The sequence below is a fragment of the Musca domestica genome, unplaced genomic scaffold (genome assembly GCF_030504385.1).
Source record: "Musca domestica strain aabys unplaced genomic scaffold, Musca_domestica.polishedcontigs.V.1.1 2, whole genome shotgun sequence".
NCBI classification, from domain to species: Eukaryota; Metazoa; Arthropoda; class Insecta; order Diptera; family Muscidae; genus Musca; species Musca domestica.
This window is the reverse complement of record NW_026712249.1, coordinates 38,634,460-38,660,262: the sequence shown is the minus strand read 5'-3', so window position 1 is coordinate 38,660,262 and position 25,803 is coordinate 38,634,460. Positions and strand designations below refer to the sequence as shown.

Below are 25,803 nucleotides of genomic sequence, written 5' to 3'. Positions count from 1 at the left end.
CGACAGATGTATACCCCCAGCCTTGAGTTATGATTATTCAAACTCTTGAGCCTTTATGGGGGGGAGGTTCCGAAGCAGTTGGCCAATATTGACCAATTCGTATCTGACCTAAGATTGATATAAACAATACAAAGTGTCATATTTGGCCTTTATCGACTAACTTCCTATACTTTACAGGGTGAGATAAAAACACTGCAACCAACTTCAGACTGCTGTCATTTCTAAGCCACTCGTCTGAGAGCTGTTAAAATTATTCCAGTGACAGCTTATTATATTGTTTACAAGCATACAAAAGCATTTTGGTGAGAATTTTCCAGAAAAAAAGTTATTCGTGATCGAATTCAAGCAAGATAGTGAGATTTCTTTATATTTGGCTGGAAAACCACAAGTGGCTATCGTTAGAGCACTCCAACATTTAAATGTGAATATATTGTTACGTTCTTGGATTTTACTTAATCCCGTGTAGACGTTGTTTTATTTCCCAGTACAGCTCGTACCAAATAAAACGCGAGTTCTTTCGGATTACGATTATTACAATGATTTTATTCACACAACTTTACTTTGCACTTTACTTTACTCGACGGTTTCAATTCGCGATCTGATTCACAACTGACTAACTGCCTTTCCATTTCCCCTATTTATATGAGCCTCGCCTGTCGCTACAGAAGTTTCTAGACGATCTGGTAACGCCTAGATTACGAACAATCTACCAATGCAACGAACACTTACAAACTTACATTGAGTGAACAATAACAACAACACATACAAACTTACATTGAGTGAACAATAACAACAACACATACACAGGCGAGCGGGTAACAAAGAAAGAGGAATTAAGCGATCATCAATGATGACGTTTAACAAGAATTGTACGTCAGCAACAAAATAGAAAATGAAAGAGGAAATGGAAGGATGTAGAAAAATCTATACAGTAGTTGTTGTTGTGAAGTTATTCAAATAAACTGCGTAGTAGAAATTTACGTTACAATTCAAATTCTTAAATTAACGGAATTCATCTAAATTAACTTAAATCTAAAGTTATATTCGTAACATTGCCCCCCGCTTAAGCCTGTTCGTCCCGAATAGGCACAGTTCCCGTTCCGTAGGGGGTCAGCCGCTCCAAATGTACAACTTTCATCTTCGACCTGGGACTGTCGCTCCTCTGGATGCGATAAACGACGTCATTTATTTTCGTGACAATCTTGTAGGGTCCTTCCCAGTGCGTTTGTAATTTGGGGCATAGTCCTTTCTTTCGTTGTGGGTTGAACAATAGTACCAGTTGCCCTTCTTGAAACCCATCGGTATTTGCCGCTCGATCGTACCTTGCCTTCATGCGGTTGCTAACCATTTTTATTCGATGTCGGACTGCATCGTGGACTTTACTAAAAGAGTTTTGACTGTCTTCATCTTGGTTCACATCGTCGTTTGGGGTAGCACCGAATATCAAATCGCCAGGTAGCTTTAATTCATTTCCGAACAGAACTTTGGCTGGGGTCCGGGATGTGGAATCATGAATGGCCGATCTATAAGCCAGTAAAAACTTGGGAATATGCTCATCCCAGTCTCGTTGGCCACTGTCCACCACTTTCCGTAGATGTTCTTCCAGGGTGCGATTGAATCTTTCCACCATGCCATCTGATTGTGGATGTAGGGGCGTCGTTCTGGTTTTCTTGATTCCGTAGGAGTCACACATTTCCTTGAAGATCGCTGATTCAAAATTCCTCCCTTGATCGGAATGAACCTCAGATGGAACACCATAGCGACAAATCCAATTTTTGCTGAACACATCCACAATTGTCCTGGCTTCTTGATTTGGGATAGCATAAACCTCTGGCCATTTACTGAAGTAATCCATGACCACTAAGACATACCGGTTCCCAGAGTCGCTTTTTGGGAACGGTCCAGCTACATCCATTGCGATTCTTTCAAAAGGGGCTCCTGAATTATACTGCTGCATGTAGCCTCGACTCTTCCGTGTTGGACCTTTAGCTCTTATGCACCTTTCACAATTGGCGATCCAGTCGGCAATGGATTTTTGACAGCCGACCCAGTAGAATCTCTGCTTTACCTTTTCAGCGGTTTTTGCTATGCCAAGATGTCCTCCACTTGGCCCATCGTGAAACTCCGACAAGACATCTCTTATTTTGGAGTCTGGGACGACGATCAAGTTCCGGTGAGATTTACCGTCCTCACTTTCCCATTTGCGATATAGGCAACCATCTATTATAAGTAGACTGTCCCACTGGGCCCAATAGGATTTTAAAAGAGGGCTTTCGGAGGTAATTTTTTTTTGCGACTAGGTCGTTTGCCCGTTTCTATGGCCGAAATTACTTTGCCCAGAATGGGGTCTCTTCGTTGTTCCGTCGACCAATCTTCACCCGACTCAAATTGCAATAGTTGGACATCAACGATATTCTCAGCCTTTGAGCAGTGCTTGCATTCTACTTTGCATGGCCGACGAGACAGGGCATCAGCATTACCGTGTTTTCCGCCTTTTCTGTGCTCGATTCTGAAGTCATAACTCTGGAGCCTCTCGATCCAACGGGCTAGTTGACCTTCCGGATTCTTAAACTGCAGCAACCATTGGAGAGCAGCGTGGTCGGTCCTCAGCAGGAAATGCTGGCCATATAGGTATTTGTGGAAGTGTTGAACGCACTCAAGAACAGCAAGCAGCTCTCTCCTCGTCACACAGTAATTCCTCTCAGGTTTCGACAATGTCCGGCTGTAGTACCCGATGACTTTTTCCTGTCCGTCGATTTCCTGGGAAAGGACGCCACCGATGCCGCACGCACTTGCGTCTGTGTCCAGGACAAACTTGCCGCCAGGTATAGGGTATGCCAAAATGGGGGCTCTGCATAGCATGTCTTTGAGCTTTCTGAATGCCTCCTCCTGGTCGTTGCCCCACTGAAACCTCTGGCCTTTTTGTGTCAAACGGTGTAGACAGGCGGCGATGTTGGCAAAATTTTGGACAAATCGACGGTAGTATGTGCAGAGACCCAGAAAGCTTCGCAGCTCATGGAGATTTCGGGGCTGCGGCCAATCTCTGACGGCTTGAATTTTCTCCTTATCCGTCGATATGCCCTCCGGCGTCACGTGGTGCCCCAGGAACTTCACCTCTCGTTGGAAGAGACTGCACTTCTTTGGGTTCAGCTTGAGGCCTGAAGACGAAAGCTGCTGTAGAACATCCTTTAAGTTCTTGATGTGTTCGTCGAAGTTGCGTCCCATGACTATGATGTCATCCAGGTATATGAGGCACGACTTCCACTGCAGCCCTTTTAACACACGCTCCATCAGCCTTTCAAATGTAGCCGGGGCGTTGCAGAGTCCGAATGGCATGACATTGAACTGCCAGAGACCCCCATTTACGCCAAACGCTGTTTTCTCCTTATCTTTCTCGGCGATCTCTACTTGCCAGTACCCACTCTGCAGGTCGAGGGTGGAGAACCATGACGTCACGGCTAATGTGTCCAATGTGTCGTCGATTCTTGGGAGCGGATAGCTGTCTTTCTTGGTGACATCATTCAACTTTCTGTAGTCCACACAAAATCGGGTGCTTCCGTCTTTCTTCTTGACCAAGACCACTGGGGAGCACCATGGACTTGACGATGGTTCTATTACACCACTCTTTACCATTTCACTTATCAGCTTCTGAACCTCGTCTCTTTTTGCCAGGGGAACACTTCTTGGAGGCTGTTTAATGGGTCTCGCGTCTGCTGTATTGATTTCATGCTTCACCACTGATGTTCTTCCTTGGTGCTCTTTTGTCAACGCAAAGGTAGAGGCATATTTCCATAATAGCTGCTTAGCCTTGTTCCTCTCGGAAGGTGATAATTGGTGTGTCCACTCTTTTATGTAGCCGTCGAGGTGCTTCTTCTCCATGGCAGCTGGCTTTTCGGTGCTAGTTTCCAAATTAACTACAGCTTCAGCTGGTGTGCATTGTCCAACATCGGAAAATTGGCAAATTTGCTCTTGCTTGTTTGACAGGTTCAAAACTCTAACAGGAATTAATCCGTCCTTGTTGCTTTTCACCAGGGCATTCGCTATTAGGATGCTACTGTTTCTGTTTTCTGCTGGTTCCACCACCCACAACTTCTCGGCTCCACAATCTCCATTCATTGGTACCCATATTATTGCTTCGGCACAGGGCGGTATTATCTCTGGATGGTCCGTGGTCAGACGTCTAATGGGTGTACTTTCATCGTAGCCCACGTTTAACGGAATTTCGACGTTAGACCAGGTCATCACACGTTCTTTCATATCCAGATTGATACCAAAGGCAATCATAAAATCTGCGCCTATTATCACTTCGTCTACGATATCGGCAACTATAAACTCGTAATTCTCCGATTTATTGGCAATAGTTAGTCTCAGGGTAATCTTGCCGTGTACTGCCGCGGGCTCCCCCGTTGCTGTGCGCAGTCTGACTCCATTAAGTTGCGTTATTTTTCCCTTTACCAGATCTGATGGACTTTGATGCGCCAGTATCTAACGTCAGAACTCGCTTATCACCATTGATGTACCCAGTTGTTGTTAGGTTGTGACTTTCCTGTTGTACTATATACGGTTCCCCCGATATTCGGTATTTTTTTTATCATTTTAGCCACATTTTTAATGAAGTTGTCTGAAATTCTACACAAGGAGTCTCTGTGAGTACTTTACCCCCTGAAAGAAAATTGTACATATGGGTCCACGATATCGTATAGCCCCCAATGATGCCCCCAAATTGGGTATGTTGACGATTTTAGCCACATTTATCAATGGAATTGGATTTCCCACTGAGTACCTAACCCCTTGAAAGAGAATTGTCTATATAGGTCCACGATATCGTATATCCCCCATATAACTGTACCTCCCGACATTCGGTATTTTGATGATTTTAGTCATATTTTTCAATGGAATTGTCTGAAATTCTACACAAGGAGTTTTCTGTGAGTACTTTACCCCCTGAAAGAGAATTGTTTGTATAGGTTCACGATAACGTGTAGCCCCCATACAATGGTGTCCCCCGATACCCTCTGGAAAAGAATTGTCTAAATAAGCCTACGTTTTAGTATAGCAACCATATAACACTCCCCCCAGATATTCGTTTTTCCAGGACTTCCGCGACATTATTCGCCGGAATTGCGTCAAATTTGAAGTTCTTAATAGCTACTACAGCCTGTGACAGAAAATTGTCTATGCGGGTCCAGGTCTTCGTATAGTCCCGACATAAGGGTACCCTCTATATTCGGTATTTTGATGAAGTTTCGTATTTAGGTCCGTATGCAGGTACACGTATTCGTACAGACCCCAATTTAATTTAAAATTTTTAAGACTTTAACAGATTTCTTTTCAAATTAATTCTAAATGGTGGAGGTTATTCAAAGTTTGTCCCGGCCGAACTTACTGATTTTTTACTTGTTGTGGCATCCCAGCAAGCAAAGAATTTATGATATTGAAAATATTTGCAGATATTGTTTTTTTATACCCTACAACACTATGTGTTGGGGGTATTATAAGTTTGATTGGGCCAAAAATTATGTAACACCACGAAATATTGATTTCCCACATAGGAAAGTATATATGGATCTTCCTATCTCGGCGAGCTGAGTTGATCTAGCTATGTATGTCCGTCCGTCCGTCTGTCCGTCTGTCCGTCTGTCCATGTTAATTTGTAATCACTCTACAGGTCGCAATTATGGTCCGATCTTCACGAAATTTAAAATGGAGGTGGGGCTAGGGTCAGAATAGAACCCTATTTCTTTTGGTGATGATCGCATAATATTTAGGGGTTGAAATGGACCAAAAACTGAAAAAATTCCTGATTTTGCATTTGCTCTACAGGTCGCAATTATAGACCAATCGACGCGGAATTTCGCATGTAGCTAGAGTTTAGGGCTGGCAAGAAGCCTACCCATTTGGGTGGTCATCGGATAATATTTAGCGGGTAAAATAGACCATATCTTTTTTGTTGAAAAAATTCAAAATTTTTCATTAAACCGCGAATATTTTAAATCCCAGCGAAATCACAAAGCCATGACAAGGTTACTTCTGATCTTTACATTGATGTTAACATCCAACAAAACGGATATATAGAAAATATGTGCGATATATATGTTTATCAAAGAAGATATGCTTGAAAAATCTCTTATATGTCGAGAACGGCTGAACTGATTTCGACAGTTCTCATTAATTCAGAATGGCCTCTTGGCAGGAAACATAAAACGTCTAAAAAAATCGCATAAAAATATCTCTCTAAAGATGAAAATATTGATTTTGTAAAATTTTCTCATATTTTTTCCATTTTGTCATATTTTTGGCATATTTTCATTTTGAATTAAACATTTGGTAATATTTCTACAGCTAACAAAAGTAACTAGTTAGGATATCAGGATATCATATACAGATCGCATTTATGGCCCGATCCTTACGAAATTTTGCATGGAGATAAGATGAGGGTTAGAATAAAAGCCTATTCTTTTTGGAGATGATCGCCATATATTTAGGGGTTGAAATGGACCAAAAAACTGCAAAATTGTTAGCAGGTCGTAATTATGGGGGTTACCGGACATTGCAAAAGCCAAGCAGTTTTGGATGGTCATCCAAAAATATTCAATGTGTGAAGGAGTTTGCCAACTTTTATAGACAAAATACGAAAATGTCCATTCCAGTGACTTTTTGGAGAATTCAGAAATACAGGAAAGACACACTTCTGACTATTTCGTTAACGCTGATTTCGTTGAAGAATATAGTCAAATGGCTGTATTTCATATAGATGCGTTTCAGTCAAAAAGCAATAATAATTGTTAATCTTTTGCCACTTCTTCGAGATTATAGGTCTTTGGGAAATATTGGTTCCAGATCTAGGAAAACCATTTACGTGCAACATCTACCAATAAATTGGAAATGAGCAAATTAGTTTAAGTTGCTATTATCCGAAAATTAGAGAACGAAACCTGATGATTTTCTTTTATTATTTGTCACAATATCTTGTGGAATTCTTTCGAGTATCTCGCCTATATAAACTGTATCGTTTATTATAGTGTTGTAGGGTATTCAACGGTCGGCCCCGCTCGACTGTAGCCTTTGCTTACTTGTTTTTTTTTCAAAAAATATTTTCCATATTAAAATTACAAGTCTCCAACATTTGTCGCGATTTGAACAATATCTTTAACATTGGAAATAAGAATGATGATTTTGTGCTTTTTGGTTCGCTGGGTTTTATTCGTTACGATTCTGAAGATTTCATAAAGCTGATCACACATTGTTTTTGTTCTTGTCAGGCATATTACACCATATAATGTTTATGTTGCTTTATTTAAAAAAATGAAATTCCAGTTCTAAAATTATTAAAACACAATAAAATAAAATAAGAAATTGTTTTTGCGACCATAATGTACAGCAAACTCCCTTTTGTTCTTACCTTCATCTATACAATAACAATACAAATAATTACCTACCTTTCAACTCAATAGGGAAATTTAAGGAAGTGGAGCCTTCGACTAGAGCAATAAAAACGAAGGACTTTTGGAAAAATACAACACCAATCTCAATGAAATTTTCCATACCTATCAAATTCGAATTATTATACCCTCAGCCATATGGTTACAGAGGGTATATAACATTTGATACGGCCAAAAATCCGTTTCAGAACATTTGGAGTCGATCTAGCGATGTCTGTCCGTCCATCTGTCTGTCTGGCTGGTTGGTGCGCACGATAACTGTAGAAGGGAGTATCCGATTTGGCCCAAAACTTGAAGATGGTCAATATCGGTCCACTCCTTCTGGTATTTCCCGCACAAAGAGTCGGAATTTTAATTACTTACAACTCTTGTAAAATCTGATGTAAGAGTCCGATTGTCTTCAAATTTCACACATCCCAATAATTTTATTAAACCCAGTTCTGGTGTTAAGACGGAATATGTCGATTCACTCCTTCTGGTACCTCCACTACAAAAGGTCAAAATTTCCAACAAAAAATATATATTTTCTGCACAAAAAGAGAAGCAACGGAATATATCGCTCTACACCTTTTGGTACCCTCCCCGAAAAAGGTCGAAATTTAGAACATCCATAAGTTCATAAAACGCGAAATTAATATCCGATTCTGGTACCTCCCCCACAAAGGTAAATGTTTTAAATAACAACCAGTAAAAAAACATTAAGTTCGGACGGGCCGATCTTTTAATACCACCTCCACCTTAAGGTAAAGGAAACATTAGAACCCATTATGACCCACAAATACCAATTTTTAGACATATTCGTGGGAAAAAGTGGCAAAAATCATCAAAATATCGAATATCAGCAGGTACCGCTATATAAGGCTATACCAAAACCTGAACCTATTAATGCAATGTTTCGCGACCGGAACTAGAACCGATTATGACCAACAAATACCAATTTTTGGACAAATCCGTGGAAAAATGTGGCAAAAATCATCAAAATACCAAAAACCGGGTTGTACCGTTATATGGGGGCTATACCAAAGCGTGGACCCATATATACAATATTTCGCCACACGACCTACAAATGCCAAATACCGCCCATTATGACCTACAAATACCAATTTTTGGACAAATATGTGAAAAAATGTGGCAAAAACATCAAAATACCGATTATCCAAGGTGGAGGGTATAAAAATGGTAGAGATTGGACCATTACTTCTGGTACCTCCTCCACAAAGGCTCAACATTTTGAATAACCAAAACGATCATAAAATCCAAAGTAATTATCCGTTTCTCTTCAAATTACACACATCCCAATAATTTTATAAAGCCAAAATCTGGTATTAAGACGGAATATATCGGTTCACACCTTCTGGTACCTCCCCCACAAAAGGTCGAAATTTTGAATATCCATAAGTTCATAAAACGCGAAACTAATATCCGATTCCACTTCAACTTGGCATATCTGAATATTTCTATCAACACGGAACCTGTTATAAAGACGGTAGAGATCGGACCAATCCTTCTGGTACCTCTCCCACAAAGGGTAAAAATTTTGAATAACCCAAACGTCTATAAAATCCTAAATAAGCATCAGGTTTTCTTTATATTTCACACATTCCATTATTTCTACTAACACAAGATCTGCTGAGAAGACGGGATATATCGGTCTACTGCTTTTGATACCTCTCCCACAAAGGCTAAAAATTTTAAATATCCAAGAAGCTCATAAGACTCGAAATCAACATCCGATTCCCTTCAAACTTGGGGCATCGCAATTTTTCCATTAACACAAAAGTCTCTCATAAAGAGGCAAGAGATCGGACCAGATATTTCTCCTTACCAGAAACCTGAGTTGAATATGGAAATAATGCTTTCGCATAAAATTGGATATAAATGTTCGATTTTCTTGTAATTTTGTCCATACCAAATTTTTTATCTGTATTTTATCACATATCTCATGAAAAGTGAAGGAAATATTCGATAGAGTCCAAACCTGGCACGTCGCAATATTTATATCATATTTATTGAGGTCCGATACGAAATGGACATTATTGGCCCATTCCGTCGAAATCTACTCCATAAAGAGTTAACAATTTGAATAATCATGACACAAGTCAAAATATATTTAAATAATCGAATATTGGATGAGGGTATACATTTGTTGGCAAAACCGACTGATACTTCTTAAAGGATCTCTTTTATTTTATTGTCTTAATAATTGAAATACAGGATGTTAGAAACTTTTATGATATATTTTAAAGATGTTAAGGAATTTGGTTAAAATGGGGCCTGGTTGAAACTGAAAAAAAGAGACAGTATCCTATGGCCACACAATACTCTCGATCCAATCGATATACGTTGACACTCGTGTATAGATAGATGGCGGTTCACCGGCACAACCCAGACCGTACGAAGTAACACCAACAACATATAGAGGTTTGTAAGGACCTTGATCCAATAACAGCGGACCACCCGAATCACCCTGGCACGTGTCACGTAAACCTTCCGGATCTCCGGCACATAAATGCATTGTAGGTCGAATTAGATCCGAATGGCTATTATCATTTTCTTTATAATATTTGCGACAGATGTCATGGGGAGCAATTTTTAAGTTTGCCATGAACAGCTGATCTGAAGCTTTGCCACCGAATTCCGTGTGACCATATCCGACGGCAATTACGTTGTTGGAACTTAGGCGTTCCTCGGTCCACAAGCAGGCGGTAGAGGGGCTGAATAGAAAAAGGAAAATGTCCATTAGTGGCAATATAAGAGCGAAAGCAGATCATATAAGAACGGCGAATAAATATAATAAGTTAACTGAAGGACGTCTTGAAGACGGCCAAATTCTAGTGTCCTGATATGAAATTCAATTCTCTTTCAAATCATACTCACTTTTTTCTGTCATACCCTTCGATCTCTATTAACGCTATATCATTGTGCACCGTTGAACTATTGTACCGGGGATGTTGTATGAAACGTTTTATTTTCACATCTCGAACCGAGGAATCAGTTAAATCTGAGCCACCAATTAGCACCACATTTGGCTTCGCTCTGGAATATAGGTATCTGATTAACATATTCGGAAATAGTAGATTTCTTTTGTTTGTACCCTTCTATTTCTGCACAATGGGCTGCCGTCAGTACAAATCTGGGTGAAATAAGTGCTCCTCCACATCGATACCATGGCTTCTTGTCATAATGTGATGTCCAACCGATAGTGGCCTAGATGGATGAATGAAATATTTCAATAAATTTAAACAAAAAATTATTAAAATTTAATCCTGACGAAATAGACCCTTGAAACATTAACACCAGAGTAATCAATTGATTAAATTAGTCATTTACTCACCTATACAACCCTACATTGAATCCAGGGTTGTATTTTGTTTTTGGTCGCGTTATGTGACCACTAACCGACATTATAACTACTTTTCCAAATCGTCAAATTTTTGATGAGGAATTACAAATAAGAGTTTGCAGTAGGCCGGTGAATCCAGGCAGTGGAGGGAATAGGAAATCACGGCCACAAATTCAAAGCAGATTTGTTGATCCAGACATGGTCGGAGCAACTATAGAAAGAAGGGTACCGAAGAAGTCTTGTGTCATCGATAATGTTGCTGATATCGATAATGTAAAGAAGACTGCTGAAGCCATCATCCTCTTCCTTACCATATTTTTTACCACAGCCTGAACATCGGCTATTTCCCAATAGCTTGGAATAGTGAATAGAATACTAGTGGTAGTAATTTCTAAGCCCGGTGGGAAGCTTCTTGAACAATTCCTGCTGCCCCGAATCAACAGGATCATCGAAAAGGAGAGGACACTAAAGGACTGCCAATTCAAATATAAAGCGGAACACTCTACAACTTATGTCCTAGCAGCCTTTTCAATATACAGATGGTTTCAAGTCCGAAATGGAAACAATTGCAAGTGGCCTGGACATCACAAAAGCCTTTGATACGGTAAGACAACATGGCATTTTATACAAATAGGAAATCGTTTGGATTCGGCGGACAAACCTGTGGCTTTACTGCAAGCTTCCATCAGGATCGAGTCTTTCGAGTTAGAGTAGGATGATAAACTATCTGAACAACGACTGGCAAAAGCGGGGGTTCATTGGGGATCACTGCTGACCCATATTGTCCAGCATGTTTGTTCGCGACATCCCTGGACCACCTGAAGGAGGATTTCTGCTAATGTACACCGATGAATTTTTTTCGGCGCTACGAGGTTGCTTTCGAATTGAATTCGTATATGAATACGATCCGCAACTACTTCAACAAATGGGAACTTAATCTCAACGTTGGAAATTGGATATTTTTGGCTTACAAAGGTATAGCAAAGAGTTTCCGGAGATACATCCTTACGATCAAGGTTGGTGATTAACTAATTGGAACTTCCGTTAGGAGAAAATAGCTGGGAATCATCCTGCACGACAAATTCGACTTCGTCCGTCATGAGGACTATGTGCTTTCAAAGGCCAAAAATAAGTTGTCCAGTACATAATAGCCTTTTCCATTGCCGCTTGGGCTGATATATCTTCGGCTCAAGTGGAAAGAATAAGGATGTGGGGAAAGAAGGATCTTGGCATCGTGTTTAGGAATGAGACCAACAATTAATGAGAATCAAATTTACAAACGAATGACCAACAGGAACACCTTTAACTCTATAGAATTCATGATGAGAAATGTGCCTAACTATCTGGAAGGAAGCCAAAACGAGGAAAATAGGATAGTGGAACAATTCCTGGAGTACCAAGAGGAACCCACCAACGTACAAAGAAGGAAACATCTGCCACCCACAGCTCTGCTAAATTACCCGACGAAGAAGTGTTATACGATGATGAACGCTTAATGTACTAAAATGTTAGGTATCATAGATTTGACACCGACTCTGACCCTACCTATAGCATAGCTCAGTGATAATATATACAGGGTGAGATGAAAACTTCAGGCTGCTGTTATTTCTAAGCCAATCGTCCGACAGCTGTTAAAAATATTCCAGTGACAGTTTATTATATTGTTTACAAGCGAACAAAAGCATTTTGGGGAGAATTTTCCAGAAAAAAGTTATTCGTCATAGAATTCGAGGGTTTAGTGTTATTTCTTTATATTTGGCTGGAAAACCACAAGTGGCTATGGGGAGAGCACTCCAGAATTTAAATGTTAATAAATCTTTTGTTTCTCTAACCATTGCTCGTTACCGTGAGACTAGTAGCGTAGCTCGACGTCAAGGAAGTGGACGAAAGAAAACAGCAACATCAGCAGAAATGGTTCCAAAAGTAAAGATGCGACTTGATCGAAACCCGCATCGCAGTGGCCGAAAAATGGCTCGTGAGCTGAACATATCGCAATATTCCATTCGGCAAATATTGAAAAATGAGCTCGGGGTAAAGCCATTGAAATTCCAAAAAGTGCAAGAACTTACACCGCAACAGAAAGAAAATAGACTCAAAAGAGCTAAAGAGTTGCTTCGCTTGGCCGAAAGTGTTGATGGTGAACTGCCGAAATTGGTTTTCTCCGATGAGAAAACATTCGTTGTCCAGCAGTTTGTAAACAAACAAAATGATCGTGTTTACTTGCCACAGAGGTCAGTTGAAAATGTGTACCTTCGGTTGGCCATCAGAACTCAGGCGCCGGTCATGGAGATTGGGTGAGCCACCATAACAGCCGACCGTGGCATCAAAATAAATGCCGAATATTATCGCAAAAATATTCTGGAGGGTGTATAAAAGCCTTGGGTACTCAAACATTTTGGTAGCAGACTTTGGACATTCCAAAAGGACTCAGCACGCGCCACACAAGAATGGTTACAAAATGAGGTTCCTCGCTTCATTTCCAGCGCACAATGGCCACCAAAATCTCTGGATACCAATCCGTTGGACTATTGTGTCTGTAGTATTTTCGGAAGCAAGGTTGGCACTAAAAGATACTCAAATGTCGATCACCTCAAGCAAGCGCTTCGCCGGAAATGGGCCAAAATACCGCAGAGCAACATTCGGGCATCGTGTGACGGTTTCATTGTCTGTTTGAAGGCCATAATTCGTGCCAAAGGTAACCAATTCGAACAACTCCAAACTTATACTAAAATTTGATGCTATTTCCGAGATTTTTTGCTTTAATCAATAACATTTTAAAAAATTTAAACTTATGGCGTTTAACTTTTTTGCAGATTTTTTAATCTCACCCTGTATAGTCGGTCCCGCCCGACTTTTGACTTTTCCTTACTTATGTTTTTTTTTTCTTAAACTTACCATAAATGGAAATTGATCCTTTCTGGCTAGTATGCCAAAGACGATATCCGGTTTCGCGTCAATAACTGGTTTGCATTCTAAAAGAGGCGGAATCTAGTGAATGAACGATTTTAAACGAAACAAGTATTCCAAAATACATGTTTACCAAATTATTTTAGGCAGATTTCAATATTGCCCTTCTTACCCAATGCACTTCGACGTTTTGTATTCAATTTGACTGGACGTAGGGTGGTCGTAGTTTCTTGTGGCTCTATAGTTGTGTCATATGATTTATGCGGATTACACACAGACATGCCCTGCTTATTAATAAAGCAATGCTTCATTCTTTTCCTTATTCCGATCGTTTTCACCAAAAGCCATGGACATTTCTCAGCATTTTTGCAGTTTTCGGCCGAGCGATCATTCTCATTTCCATTGGACTCTAGTTTTAATGATTGGAAACGGCTATCTGCAGCTAAGGCATCTAAGTTAATGGAGTTGATTTTGAAAATAGTATTTTTATTGAAAATAGTTGGACATGAATAAAACTTACAATTCTGTTTAACCAAAACCAATGGAAAAATTAATAAAATTTGCCAAACTAATTGCATATTCAAGAAAGAATGTTAAGGGAAAATGGAACAACAGTCAACTAAATTATACCGCACTGTTTAAAAGGATGGCGCGCAGTGAACTGAAGAACTGTTTTGATTTTAAATTCATGTATTTTGAGAAGTAAAGAAGAGGATTTTAAGAATGAAGGGAAACAGGCATAAATGGTGTAATATCTCGATATCGCCATCGAACGAGTTTGGTCAACAGCAATGTGAAACTTTCACAGAGGTGTTGGGAATTACCACAACAAACAGCATCAACCCAACAAACAAAACGTTTAAAGATTTTTTTTGATATTTTGATTGTTTTTAATATTTTGCGAAAAGATATCAGAGCTTTTGCTGTTTTTTAAAATTTGATATTTGCAACAAATTACTGGGTTATTCCGATTTCACCTGGGAATATAATTTGCACAGCGAGTATTGGTGTCTGAAGTGATACCTAAACGGTTGTCAGTAGATTGTTTGGGAGACTCCTGCACCAAGTGGCTTTGGCAACCAACTCGACTCGATTAAGGACCCGTTTTCTAAACTCGCCTCTTATTCTGATGACTTGCAACAACTCACCGGGTTTGCCAACTTTTGGACACAGCTCCTCAGTGGCTTCGAATAATTCACTTAGGATTCTCTTATTCTTTCTCTTCGGCGTGCACCCTACTCACCTGACAAATCATGATATTGTCGGCAACATCGCACGACATTTCCATGCATAGATGAGAACCTATAAATACGAGTGTGTGGATGGCCAGTCCATCTCCTTGGCCGATTGGGCTGATATATCTTCGCCTCAAATGGAAGAAGGATCTTGGCTTCAGGAATGAAACCAACAATTGATGAGAATGGAATATGCAGACGAACGGCCAAGAGAAACATTTGTGGATAGATGTCTTCATGATGAGGAAGTCATTTAAATTCCTTGAAAAATGCTACGAACGTGGAAAATAGAAAGTGGAAGAATTCCTGGACTACCAAGAGGAACTCCCCAAAGTAAAACGAAGAAAGCCTCAGCCATCCAATCCACAATTCGCTTAATGTACTGCCATCCATGTCAGAAGAATATAGGTAGTCGCATCGACCACGTCTCCTGGGACAATGAACTGTGAAACCAAGTTAATACGAGTGTGTAGAAGACCAGCTCATTTCTTTTGCAGCTTGGGTTGATATATCTTCGGCTCAAATGGAAAGAATAAGGATATCTGAAAGAAGGATCTTGACATAGTGTTTGGGAATAAGACCAACAATTGATGAGAATGGAATATACAGACGACCTCTCAACAGAAACATCTCTTCATGATGAGGAAGGCGTTTAACTTCCTTAAAAGAAGCCACGATCGTGGAAAATAGAATAGTGGAACAATCCCTGGACTACCGAGAGGAACTCCTCTCCCATACAATGAACTCCTCTCCCATACGATGTTCGCTTAATGTACATCCATTCATGGTAGAATAATACAGGTATCGGCACAGCTGCTGGGTCAATGAACTGTCAAACCAAACCAACAACTCACCGGGTTGACTAACTTTTGGACACAGTTTCTCAGTGGCTGCGAATAATTCACATCGTAAGTGAATTATGCTCTACTCAACTGGAAAATCATAATATTGTCGGCGAAATTTCGTGCATACATGAGAACCTATAAATACGAGTGTGTAGAGAGCCAGTTCCTCTGCTTTGCTTCTCGGTAGAATATATCTTCGACTTAAATGGAAAGAATAAGAATATGGGATAAAGAATCTTGTCATAGTGTTTAGGAATGAGATTAACAATTGATGACAATGGAATGTACAGACGACCGCCCAACAGGAACATCTATAGATAGACGTCTTTATGATGAGGAAGGCACTTAAATTTCTTAAAAGAAGCCACGACGTGGAAAATAGGATAGCGGAGGAATTACTGGACTACCAAGAGGAACTCCCCCAACATACAAAGAAGAAAGCATCTGCCACCTGCAGATCGACTTATGAACTTCATGGATATTCACCCTTTGACCCTTTGTGGGGGAGGTACCAGAAGGAAAGGACCGATATATCTCATCTTCACATCAGATCTTATGTTAGTAGAAATAATGGGATATGTGAAATTTGAAGGGAAACAGATGCTTATTTCGAATTTTATGCTGGTTTTGGTTTTACAAAATTTAGACCCATTGCGGGGGCGTTACCAGAATGAATGGTCCCATCTCTAACATCTTTGAAACAGATCTCGTGTTCATAGAAATATTGAGATGTGACAAGTTAATTTCGCTTTGTGAGCTTCTTGGATATTCAACATTTTGACCCTTTGTGGGGGAGGTACTTGATGGAGTGGACCGATATTGTCCATTTTCGCAAATGACCTAAAACTGACGTAAATATTAGAATTTGCAAACTTGGAGAAATATCGGATTACCGCTTCTCTTTCTGTGCAGAAAATATATTTTTTTTGAAAATGTTGGCCATTTGTGGGGGATGTGCCAGAAGAAATTGACCGATATTGCACATCTCCGAACACGATCTAAGTTTGATAATAATATTACGATGTACCAAATTTGGACCGTTTTGATATGGCCCGCATATAACAGCCTAACCCACTTTATAGGTTTTTGAAAAAGTTTAACAGCATTTTCCAAATGGTTTTACTGGTATTTGCAGTTTAAAGTAGGATACGTTGGAATTCAGATACTTTTATAAAAATAATGTTTTCTTTAAACAAAGGGGGAGGGTAATAAAAGTTGGCCCTGACGAACTTAATGTTGTTACTTGTTATATATCAGTCCTGGTTTTATAGATATTATTTTGACGTCATTAATGGTTCTCTCTCACTCGTATTTATAACAACTGCTCACTTTGTTGTTTACATGCATTCGTTTGTTTGTGCATGTGCATTAAATGTATGTGGCTGGCATTCCGTGTAGAATAATTGGGATTACCGAACATCCATGTATAGATGATGAGCTATAAATACGAGTGAGCAGGAACCCAGTTCAGTTTTGAATCACAACTGGTAAACGTCGTTTAATGAAGACATAAAGTAAACCTCGTGCTATGTAAAGGAAGCAGATGTGTGCCAAGTAAGGTGTGAACTAAAATCGGGCGAGAATTATAGAATAAAACCTAGTAGGACTTAATTTCATTTGCTGGAAATCGCATCGGAAAATAAAACAGCAGTTACACTGGGTTAAGTAAAACAATATTAATACTTTATTTAAAAACTAAAAACATCATTGAATGAATACTTCTATATAATGTCCGCTGACCACACAATCCTCTCGATCCAATCCAAATACGAAGAGACCCGTGTGTAAATCGATGGTGGTTCACCGGCACAGCCTAAACCAAACGACGTTACTCCAACAATATATGCACGTTTAAATCGTCCATTAATTTTTTCCAATATCAGTGGTCCACCCGAATCACCCTGACAGGTGTCACGTAAACGTTCCGGATCTCCGGCACATAAATGGGTTTTGGCCCCGATTCCGCTAGGTGCAGCATCACTGTTTGTACCATAATACTGCTGACAATCGTTGTGCGTTACAATTTTCAGATCAGTCTTTAGTAGCTGATTTGAGGCAATGCCACCGAATTGGGTGTGACCATAACCCACGGCAATGACATTGTCGGAAATTAGCGTTTCCTCCGACCACAAGCAGGGGGCGTAGATGCTGTAGGGGCGAGAAAAAAAGTTATAAAAAAGAAATGTATATGAATATTAATTTTGAATGAATGAAAATGTTGAAAGTTGAGCTGGTAAATGAAAACAAATGGAAAATAAATGAAATAAAATATTTAGGAGATTTACCCATTTCGTTTCTAGATTTAATTTTTATACCCTCAGCCATATGGCTAGAGAGCGTATATATTGTTTGATATGGCCAAAACGTGCCTCATCGAAATAACGGATTTAGACCCTAGGTCTTTTTGGACCAATTCCGCTTCAGGACATTCGGAGTCGATCTAGCGATGTCCGTCCGTCTGTCTGGTTGGTGCGCACGATGACTCTCGATGGGAGTATACGCAAAGTTAGATCGAGTTCAGAGATGGGCAATATCGGTCCACTCCTTCTGGTCTATCAAAAGGTCAATATTTTCAAAAAAAAAAAAAAAAAAAAAAAAAACAAGTAAAAAAGCTGTAAGTTCGGCCGGACCGATCTTTGAATACCCTCCACCATTTGGAATGAAATTGGCAATTTTCCAAAAAAATAAAATCAGTTCAATTTTTTTTTAAATCTGAAAAATACCGAATATAGCCGTTATATTAGGGTCTATGCGACGACGTGGACCTGCATAGGCGACTTTTGTCATAAGCAATTACAACATTCAAATGTCGTTAAAATTGTCAAAATACCGAATATCGGGATGTACCATTATATACGAAGACGTATATAACGAACTGTAACTATACGAAGACGGGAACCTGCACAGACAATTTTCTGTTTTAGGCTGTAGTACCCATTACGAACTTCAAACACCATATTTGAAACAATTCCGGTGAATAATGTCGCTAAAATCATAAAAATACCGAATATCGGGAGGTAGACTTATATGGGGGCTATACCAAAACGTGACCTACATGGCCCATTTTAAATATCAAAAGTCCTTCATTTCGTTCGGAAGCTAGAATGATTTCCACAGACGGATAGACGGACGGACATCGCTAAATCGACATAGAATTTTCGAGGTGTTACAGACGGAATGACAAACTTAATATACTCTCCATACTATGGTGGAGGGTATAAAAATATTTTACCGCGCAGAAAGAGAAAGGATAATCCGATTTTGCTCTAATTTTGCAATTCTTAATATTTGCATCAGTGCTAGGTCGGGTGCGAAAATTGTCTTCAAATTACACACATCACCATATTTTTATTAACCTAGTGTGAAGCTGCAATATATCGGCCCCTCCTTCTGGTACCTTGCCCACAAAGGGTCAACATTTTGAATATTCTTGAAGCACGAATTTAACATCCGATTCCATTCAGACTTGGCACATTTCTATATTTTTATCAAGACACGATCTGTCATAAAGATGGTTAAGATAGGACGATTACTACTGGTACCTTCAAAGGGTTCACGATTTTAAAAAAACAAAATGCTAAAAGACAAGATCTGTTGGAAGATGATATATATCTGCGAACCCCTTCTGGTACCTCACCCACAAAGGATCATACTTTTCAATGTTTTTATCTGTTATACCTTGCGAAACAGGACAGCGAACCTACTCCATAAAGGGTCAACAATTTGAATAATCATAACAGAAGTCAAAATATGTTTAAATAATCGAACACTGGCTGAGTGTATACATCTGTCGGCAAAATCGATACTTTTTAACTTGTTTTGTCCTCGTTCAATTCTTGATAGAATTAATAATTTTGAAAGCTAGTCTTAATGACGGCACCTATTTTGCCAAAATACAAAATTACCAAAATATCGTCATTCATTTTTTAAACGCTACTTACTCTTTAGCTTCCTCTTCCAGCTCTATCAAAGCTATATCATTGTAAACTGTCTTGGCATTATATTGCGGATGTTTTATGAATCGTTTTATTTTCACATCTCGTACCGAGGCATCAGTCAAATTTGAACCACCAATGCGTACCAGACTGGGGAATTCCCTGAAAGGAAATTGATTATTGCTTAATAAATTCACATGACAAGGAAATTTGATTTCATACCCTCCGATTTCTGCACAATGTGCCGCAGTCAGAACGAATTTTGGTGAAATAACTGCTCCCCCACAGCGATACCATGGCTTGTTGTCGAAGTTGGAGGTCCAGCCCAGGGCGGCCTGCAGGAAGAAAAAGAGAGTAAATTTTATCAATAATCAGTTCTGGATATGGGGATGGGAGATCACATGGCAGAAGAATACAGGTAGATGCATCAACGCTTGGGAGCATTGATATGTCAAAAAAATTTAAATGTTTTTTAAAATATAAGTAGATTTTAATAAGTTTTCTTATACGACGTCATTCGGAGGTTATTATAATTCGTGCTTTCCAACAATTTTTACAAATTTATATAATTTTTCATTCAACATTTTCAATTTCAAAATTGGTTTGACAGTTCATTGTCCCAGCAGCTGTGCCGATGCGTCTACCTATATTCTTCTACCATGGGAGATCATTTATCTTAAGGCATGTTTACATTAACAAATCCAGTGGATTACAAATGTCAATTTCTTTCAAATCTTATATTACTTTGACACATACTCAATGAAGTTGACAGTTGAAATCCATTGGATTTTTTCTATGTTTACAGCGTTTTAGGCTGCGTTTACATTGAGCAGGCCTTTATAGAGATACATCATCAATCACGATATATTTGACGTTTGTTTTCATTGTCAAATGTATCTGGTTTTAACAACCATCACGAAACGAAGCTTAAATGTAAATGAAGCCCAATGAGCTTTTAAAGTAAAAAAGATATTCTAAAGGTATAATATCAAAAAATCGTTTAATCTTACCATAAATGGAAATTCATCGGGATTGGCTGGTGTACCATTGACAATGGTTGCTTCGACTTTAGTATTTAAGTCACATTCTAAGAGGTAAGAAACAAAGAACAATTTGAAGCAATCCATATTTGTAGTTACATTTTAAAAACAACTGTAAAATATTAATTGTGAATTAATACTCTTCTATATGTTATTGTAATTGATTTTTTAAAAATAGAAATGCAACCTTGGTAGTATAGTGAGGTATTCTTTGGCCACATTTATGGTAGAATAATATAGGTACTCGCAATTTTGGAATTGAAAATTTTGAGTGAAAGATTTTTCAACTTTGTAGAATTTTTTGAAAAAATGCATATCACCGGTTGGCGTAGTTTAAAGAAGCATACAAATATCTACTTATTTTGAAAAAAAAAAAAAAAAAAAACAAGTAAAAAAGCTGTATGTTCGTCCGGGCCGAACTTTGAATACCCTCCACCATTTGGAACGAATTTGGCAATTTTCAAAAACAATAAAATCCGTTAAAATTTTTTTTTATAATCTTAAAAATACCGAATGTAGCTATTATATTAGGGTCTATACGACGACATGAACCCGCGTAGGTAACATTTGTCATAAGCCATAACAACTCAAATGCGAAACTTAGAAAAAAATCGGTTATAATGTCGATAAAATCAAGATACCGAACATCGGGAGGTACCGTTTTATGGGGGCTATACGAAGAGGTGGGCAATTTTCTGTCTTAGGCTGTAGTATCCATTACGAACTTCAAATACCACATTTGAAACGATTCCGGTGAATAAATTCGCTAAAATAATCAAAATACCGAATATCGGGAGGTACCATTATATGGGGGCTATACCAAAACGTGGACCTACATGGCCCATTTTCAATACCAAAAATCCTGCAGACATAACATACATTTGAGCAAAATTTTATCAATCTACTTCAATTCGTTCGGAAGCTAGAGTGATTTCCACAGACGGACAGACGAACGGACATCGCTAAATCGACATAGAATTTTATGCTGATCAAGAATATATATACTTTGTGGGGTCTAAAATGTGTATTTCGAGGTGTTACAAACGGAATGACAAACTTAATATACCCTCCATACTATGGTGGAGGGTATAAAAAACATTTCAAAATTATTGACATATCAATATTCCAAACGTTAATGCATCTACAGCCAAGTCCCGTTGAAGAGGTCGTATAAATCACAATTAAAAGCGAGTTAAATAATATCAGTCGGTTATGCCGACAGATGTATTCCCAAAGCCTAGAGTTATGATAATTCACACTGTTGACCCATTATGAGAGAGGTTTCGAAGCAGTTGGACAATATTGTCCAACTCCTTTCTGACCTAAGTCTTATATAAATATTATAACGTGCCAGATTTGGACCATATCGGCTACTTCCTCTACTTCATATGAAATTGATGTGATGGTGATAATTTTTAGAAAATTTTAAAATGTACGTGAGGTACCAGAGATAGTCGACCGTAGTATCGCATTTTCATACTTCATCTAATACAGATAATGATATAGGTATGGCGAAAATTATAAGAAAATCGAAAATTTATATCCAATTTTATGAGAAATCATAAATTCCCATATTCATCTCAGGTTTCTGGATGAGAGAAATATTTAGATATAGCAAGTTGTAAAAAATCGCTGAGTTGCTTCGCAAGTTATGACAGATATTAGTATTGGAAATTGTGACCCTTTGTGGGTGAGGTGCCAGAAGAGGTTCGCAGATATATATCATCTTCACAACAGATCTTGCGTTAGCAAAAATATTTGGATGTGTAAAATTTGAAGAGAGTTGGATGCTTATTTCGCTTTCTTTGAACCCTTTGTGGGGGTAGTACTAAAAGGGGTGCGCCGATATGTACCATCTTTATAAAATATCTCGTGATGATGGAAATATTGAGATGCATCAAACCTGAATGGAATCGGATGTTAATTTCACGTTTTATGGATATTCAAACTTCTAACCCATTGTGGGTGAGGTGCCGGAAGGAGTGGACCGATATATCCCATCTTTACATCTTGTGTAAGTAGAAATAACGGAATGTGTGAAATATGAAGAGCGCTTAAAGCTTATTTCGAATTTTATAATCGTTTTGATTATTCAAAACTTTGACCCTTTGTGGGGGAGGTACCAGGAGGTGTGGACCGATCTTTACCATCTTTAAAACAGATCTTGCGCTGATAGAAATATTGAGATGTGCAAAGTTTAAATGAAATTGGATAATTAATTAATATTCATTAATTAATATTTTGAACTTTTGTGGGGGAGGTACCAGAAGGAGTGGACCGAGCCATTTCACCTTTACACCAGACCTTGGGTTAAGAAAATTATTGGGATGTGTGAAATTTGAAGACAGACGTACACTTACACCACATTTTATAAGAGTTGTAATTGTTCAAAATTTTGACCCTTTGTGGGTGAGGTACTTGTTGGAGTCGAACGATATTGTCCATTTTCACACCCGATCTAGAACTGATGCAAATATTAGGATTTGTAAAGTTGGAGGAAATTCGGACTATCCTTTGTCTTTCTGTGCAGTAAATTATTTTCTTTGAAAATGTCGACCTTTTGTGGGGGGAGGGTACCGGAAGGAGTGGGCCGATATTGCCCATCTACGAACTCGATGTACCAAGTTGGGACCAAATCGGATACTCCCTTCTAGCGTTATCGTGCGCACCAGCCAGCCAGACAGATGGACCGACAGACATCCCCAGATCGACTCCAAATGTCCTGAAACGGATTTGGCCCAAAGAGACCTAGGGTCTAAAATCGTTATTTCGATGAGGCACGTATCATATGATATATGCCCTCTGTAGCCATATGGATGGGGGAATAAAAATAAAATCAATGACGATTTTTATAGTCTTTTTCCAGAGGACTTTTAGAAACTGCTTTCAATAGACTTTCAAAGACGATTTCAGAGAATTTTTAAGAATGATTTTTAAAGATTTTCAGCGAAATTTTTTTAAAAAAGATTTTCAGATCTCAAGTTGGATGCATTAACAGGTTTTCAGTGGATGTTTTAAAATTTAAAGATGACTTTCTGAGGACTTTTATTTACTATTTCCAAAGGACCTTAAAGACGATTTTAGGGCCATTGATTGAACAGATCTCCCTATACAAGATGTACGAGGGGTGTTTCAACATCGATTTTCAAAGCCTTTTTTAAAGCTATGAAGGGGTATTTTTAAAAGCGATTTTTAGTGATTTTTTAAAAATTATTTTCAGACCTATCTCTATTTTTAAAGACGATTATCAAATTTATCCTCGAAGATTTTTAAAGACGATTTTCCGAGGATTTTTAAAGGCGATTTTCGGAGATTTCAACGAAGATCTTTAGAGACGATTTTCATAGCTATCGACGAGGATTTTAAAAGACGATTTCCAGATCTATCAATTTTAAGAATTCTCTATGTGCGTTTTTATGGACGATTTTAAAAATCCATTTCATTGAAGTCCATGCTTTTGGAAAATATTTTTCAAACTTGTCTTTAAAACTTCCGACCTGTAGTTGAATTCTGTAGCTCATTTTCTGAGTTGCCGAAAATAATCGGTAAAATTCAAATGCTTATAATTTCTGTAATTAACGAAAATTTTCGTTATGCTAGCGACTAAAAGAAAGTAGTCGCTAAGACCTACCGATCGATACCAATGTTGTCAACTTTTATTTGTTTTTATAACAAAATTTTGTACCTGAAAGTTACCGATTTTTGTCGGTAACTCAAAAAATGAGCTAGAGAATCCCACTACTGATATGAGTTTTGTGTATAAATTTACGATCATAGCTCTGAAAGTCTTGTGAGAAATTCATTTGAGTCTTCTTGGAAATATTATGATTTCAGAATCTTTTCTTATCACAATTTCGAAGAATTATTAAAACAAGTGACAATATTTGAGTTCCCTTCAATTGCAAAATATTTTTTCCTCTTACCCAAATCACTACGCCTCAACCCAGTCAATTCCAATAGACTTGGTCCCGATGTAGTGCCCCGGGTTGTTCTTACTGTTATTGCTTCCATTGTGGTTACGCCCATCGCCAGGGGACAGCAAACAAATTGTTCTTTTTTGATGAAATAACAGGTTTTCGGATAGATTTTCTCTTTTTGCCATTTCTTTAAAACTTCGGGACATTCGTCAACCAATTTGCATCGGCCCGCAATTCGGGATGCCTCATCAACGAAACAATCATCCCAGTTGTCTTGGGGATAGATGATGCCACGCTGTGATTGGGGACGTATGGCTGGGGTGGCAGCTAAAAATTAAAATCGGATTTAATGGGGAGCGATTTCTTTATTTTTTAAGAAAAAAACTTACAATTTTCCCTGAGCAAAACTATTGCAAAAATGTATAAACTGGATCCAATAATTTGCATATTGAGTTAGGAGGGAGTGCGAAAGAGAAGCAAAAGAGCTGCCGTCAACCAAGCTAAGTAATGTTGTCTTTAAGGCGGTTTGAAACGAACTGTGGAACTGGCCTGCAAACCATCCGTTCTGGTCATTAAACCAACTTTTTCTTTGGCATGTTTTTATTCGGTTTTGTTTTGCTACGCCGTTAACTGGAAACTGGATTTTTTTTCTGCCATATGACAATAATAACAAAAAGAAGAAGATGAGGAGATGATGAGAAATAAATAACAACAAAAAAAGCAGAGTAGCAATGGATTGCGATCATGTGTGTCAGAGGAGCAACGAAACAAGTTAGCACGGCCTGAGGAGTGAAATTGTCATGGAATTGGAGGGATTCTCGGTATCCGAGTTTTTTTTTGGATAGGAGGAAAAGAGGGCGGGTATGGATGAATGAATCATTTGATGATGACCAGACAGGTAATAAATAATACTTAGGCATTTTGAGAAATGACAAAGATAAAATATTTTGCGTTGTGCATCAACACGTGCTAAGATTGTAACAGGTTTGATCCAACTGATCTTCACACAAAGCAATCTGCAGATGTACAGATTTTTAAGAAAAAAATCAAGGGGATTATTTGAACTGCCAACGTGGAGTTTAAGTATGATTTTCAGAGCTAAAATCGGGAATTTTTAAAGACGATTCTTAGAGATTTTA

The 25,803-nt window shown here is 38.6% G+C and overlaps 2 protein-coding genes across 2 annotated transcripts; both read right to left on the bottom strand.

The window, feature by feature from the left end:
* Positions 1-9,601: 9,601 nt before the first annotated feature.
* LOC105262287 (serine protease snake) lies at positions 9,602-14,186 on the bottom strand. The gene is made up of 5 exons (XM_020039305.2): positions 13,865-14,186; positions 13,681-13,757; positions 10,537-10,649; positions 10,320-10,478; positions 9,602-10,156 (listed from the first exon to the last, which is right to left on the bottom strand). The coding sequence occupies exons 1-5, from the start codon at positions 14,001-14,003 to the stop codon at positions 9,748-9,750; spliced, it is 897 nt and encodes a 298-aa protein (XP_019894864.2). The 5' UTR covers positions 14,004-14,186; the 3' UTR covers positions 9,602-9,747.
* A 3,242-nt stretch (positions 14,187-17,428) lies between these two features.
* On the bottom strand, positions 17,429-25,302 carry LOC101890632 (serine protease snake). Its single transcript, XM_005176129.4, has 6 exons — positions 25,054-25,302; positions 24,671-24,991; positions 20,718-20,794; positions 19,930-20,042; positions 19,714-19,869; positions 17,429-17,920 (listed from the first exon to the last, which is right to left on the bottom strand). The coding sequence occupies exons 1-6, from the start codon at positions 25,109-25,111 to the stop codon at positions 17,494-17,496; spliced, it is 1,152 nt and encodes a 383-aa protein (XP_005176186.1). The 5' UTR covers positions 25,112-25,302; the 3' UTR covers positions 17,429-17,493.
* Positions 25,303-25,803: the final 501 nt, after the last annotated feature.

Coding starts and splice junctions, on each gene's coding strand:
- LOC101890632 (XM_005176129.4), bottom strand. CDS start 25,111: ATGCAAATTATTGGATCCAGTTTATACATTTTTGCAATAGTTTTGCTC. Junction 20,795..24,670: donor GTTGAGGCGTAGTGATTTGG/GTAAGAGGAAAA, acceptor CTTACCTCTTAG/AATGTGACTTAAATACTAAA. Junction 17,921..19,713: donor CTGGAAGAGGAAGCTAAAGA/GTAAGTAGCGTT, acceptor TCGCCCCTACAG/CATCTACGCCCCCTGCTTGT.
- LOC105262287 (XM_020039305.2), bottom strand. CDS start 14,003: ATGAAGCATTGCTTTATTAATAAGCAGGGCATGTCTGTGTGTAATCCG. Junction 13,758..13,864: donor AAAACGTCGAAGTGCATTGG/GTAAGAAGGGCA, acceptor CGCCTCTTTTAG/AATGCAAACCAGTTATTGAC. Junction 10,157..10,319: donor GAAGGGTATGACAGAAAAAA/GTGAGTATGATT, acceptor TTTTCTATTCAG/CCCCTCTACCGCCTGCTTGT.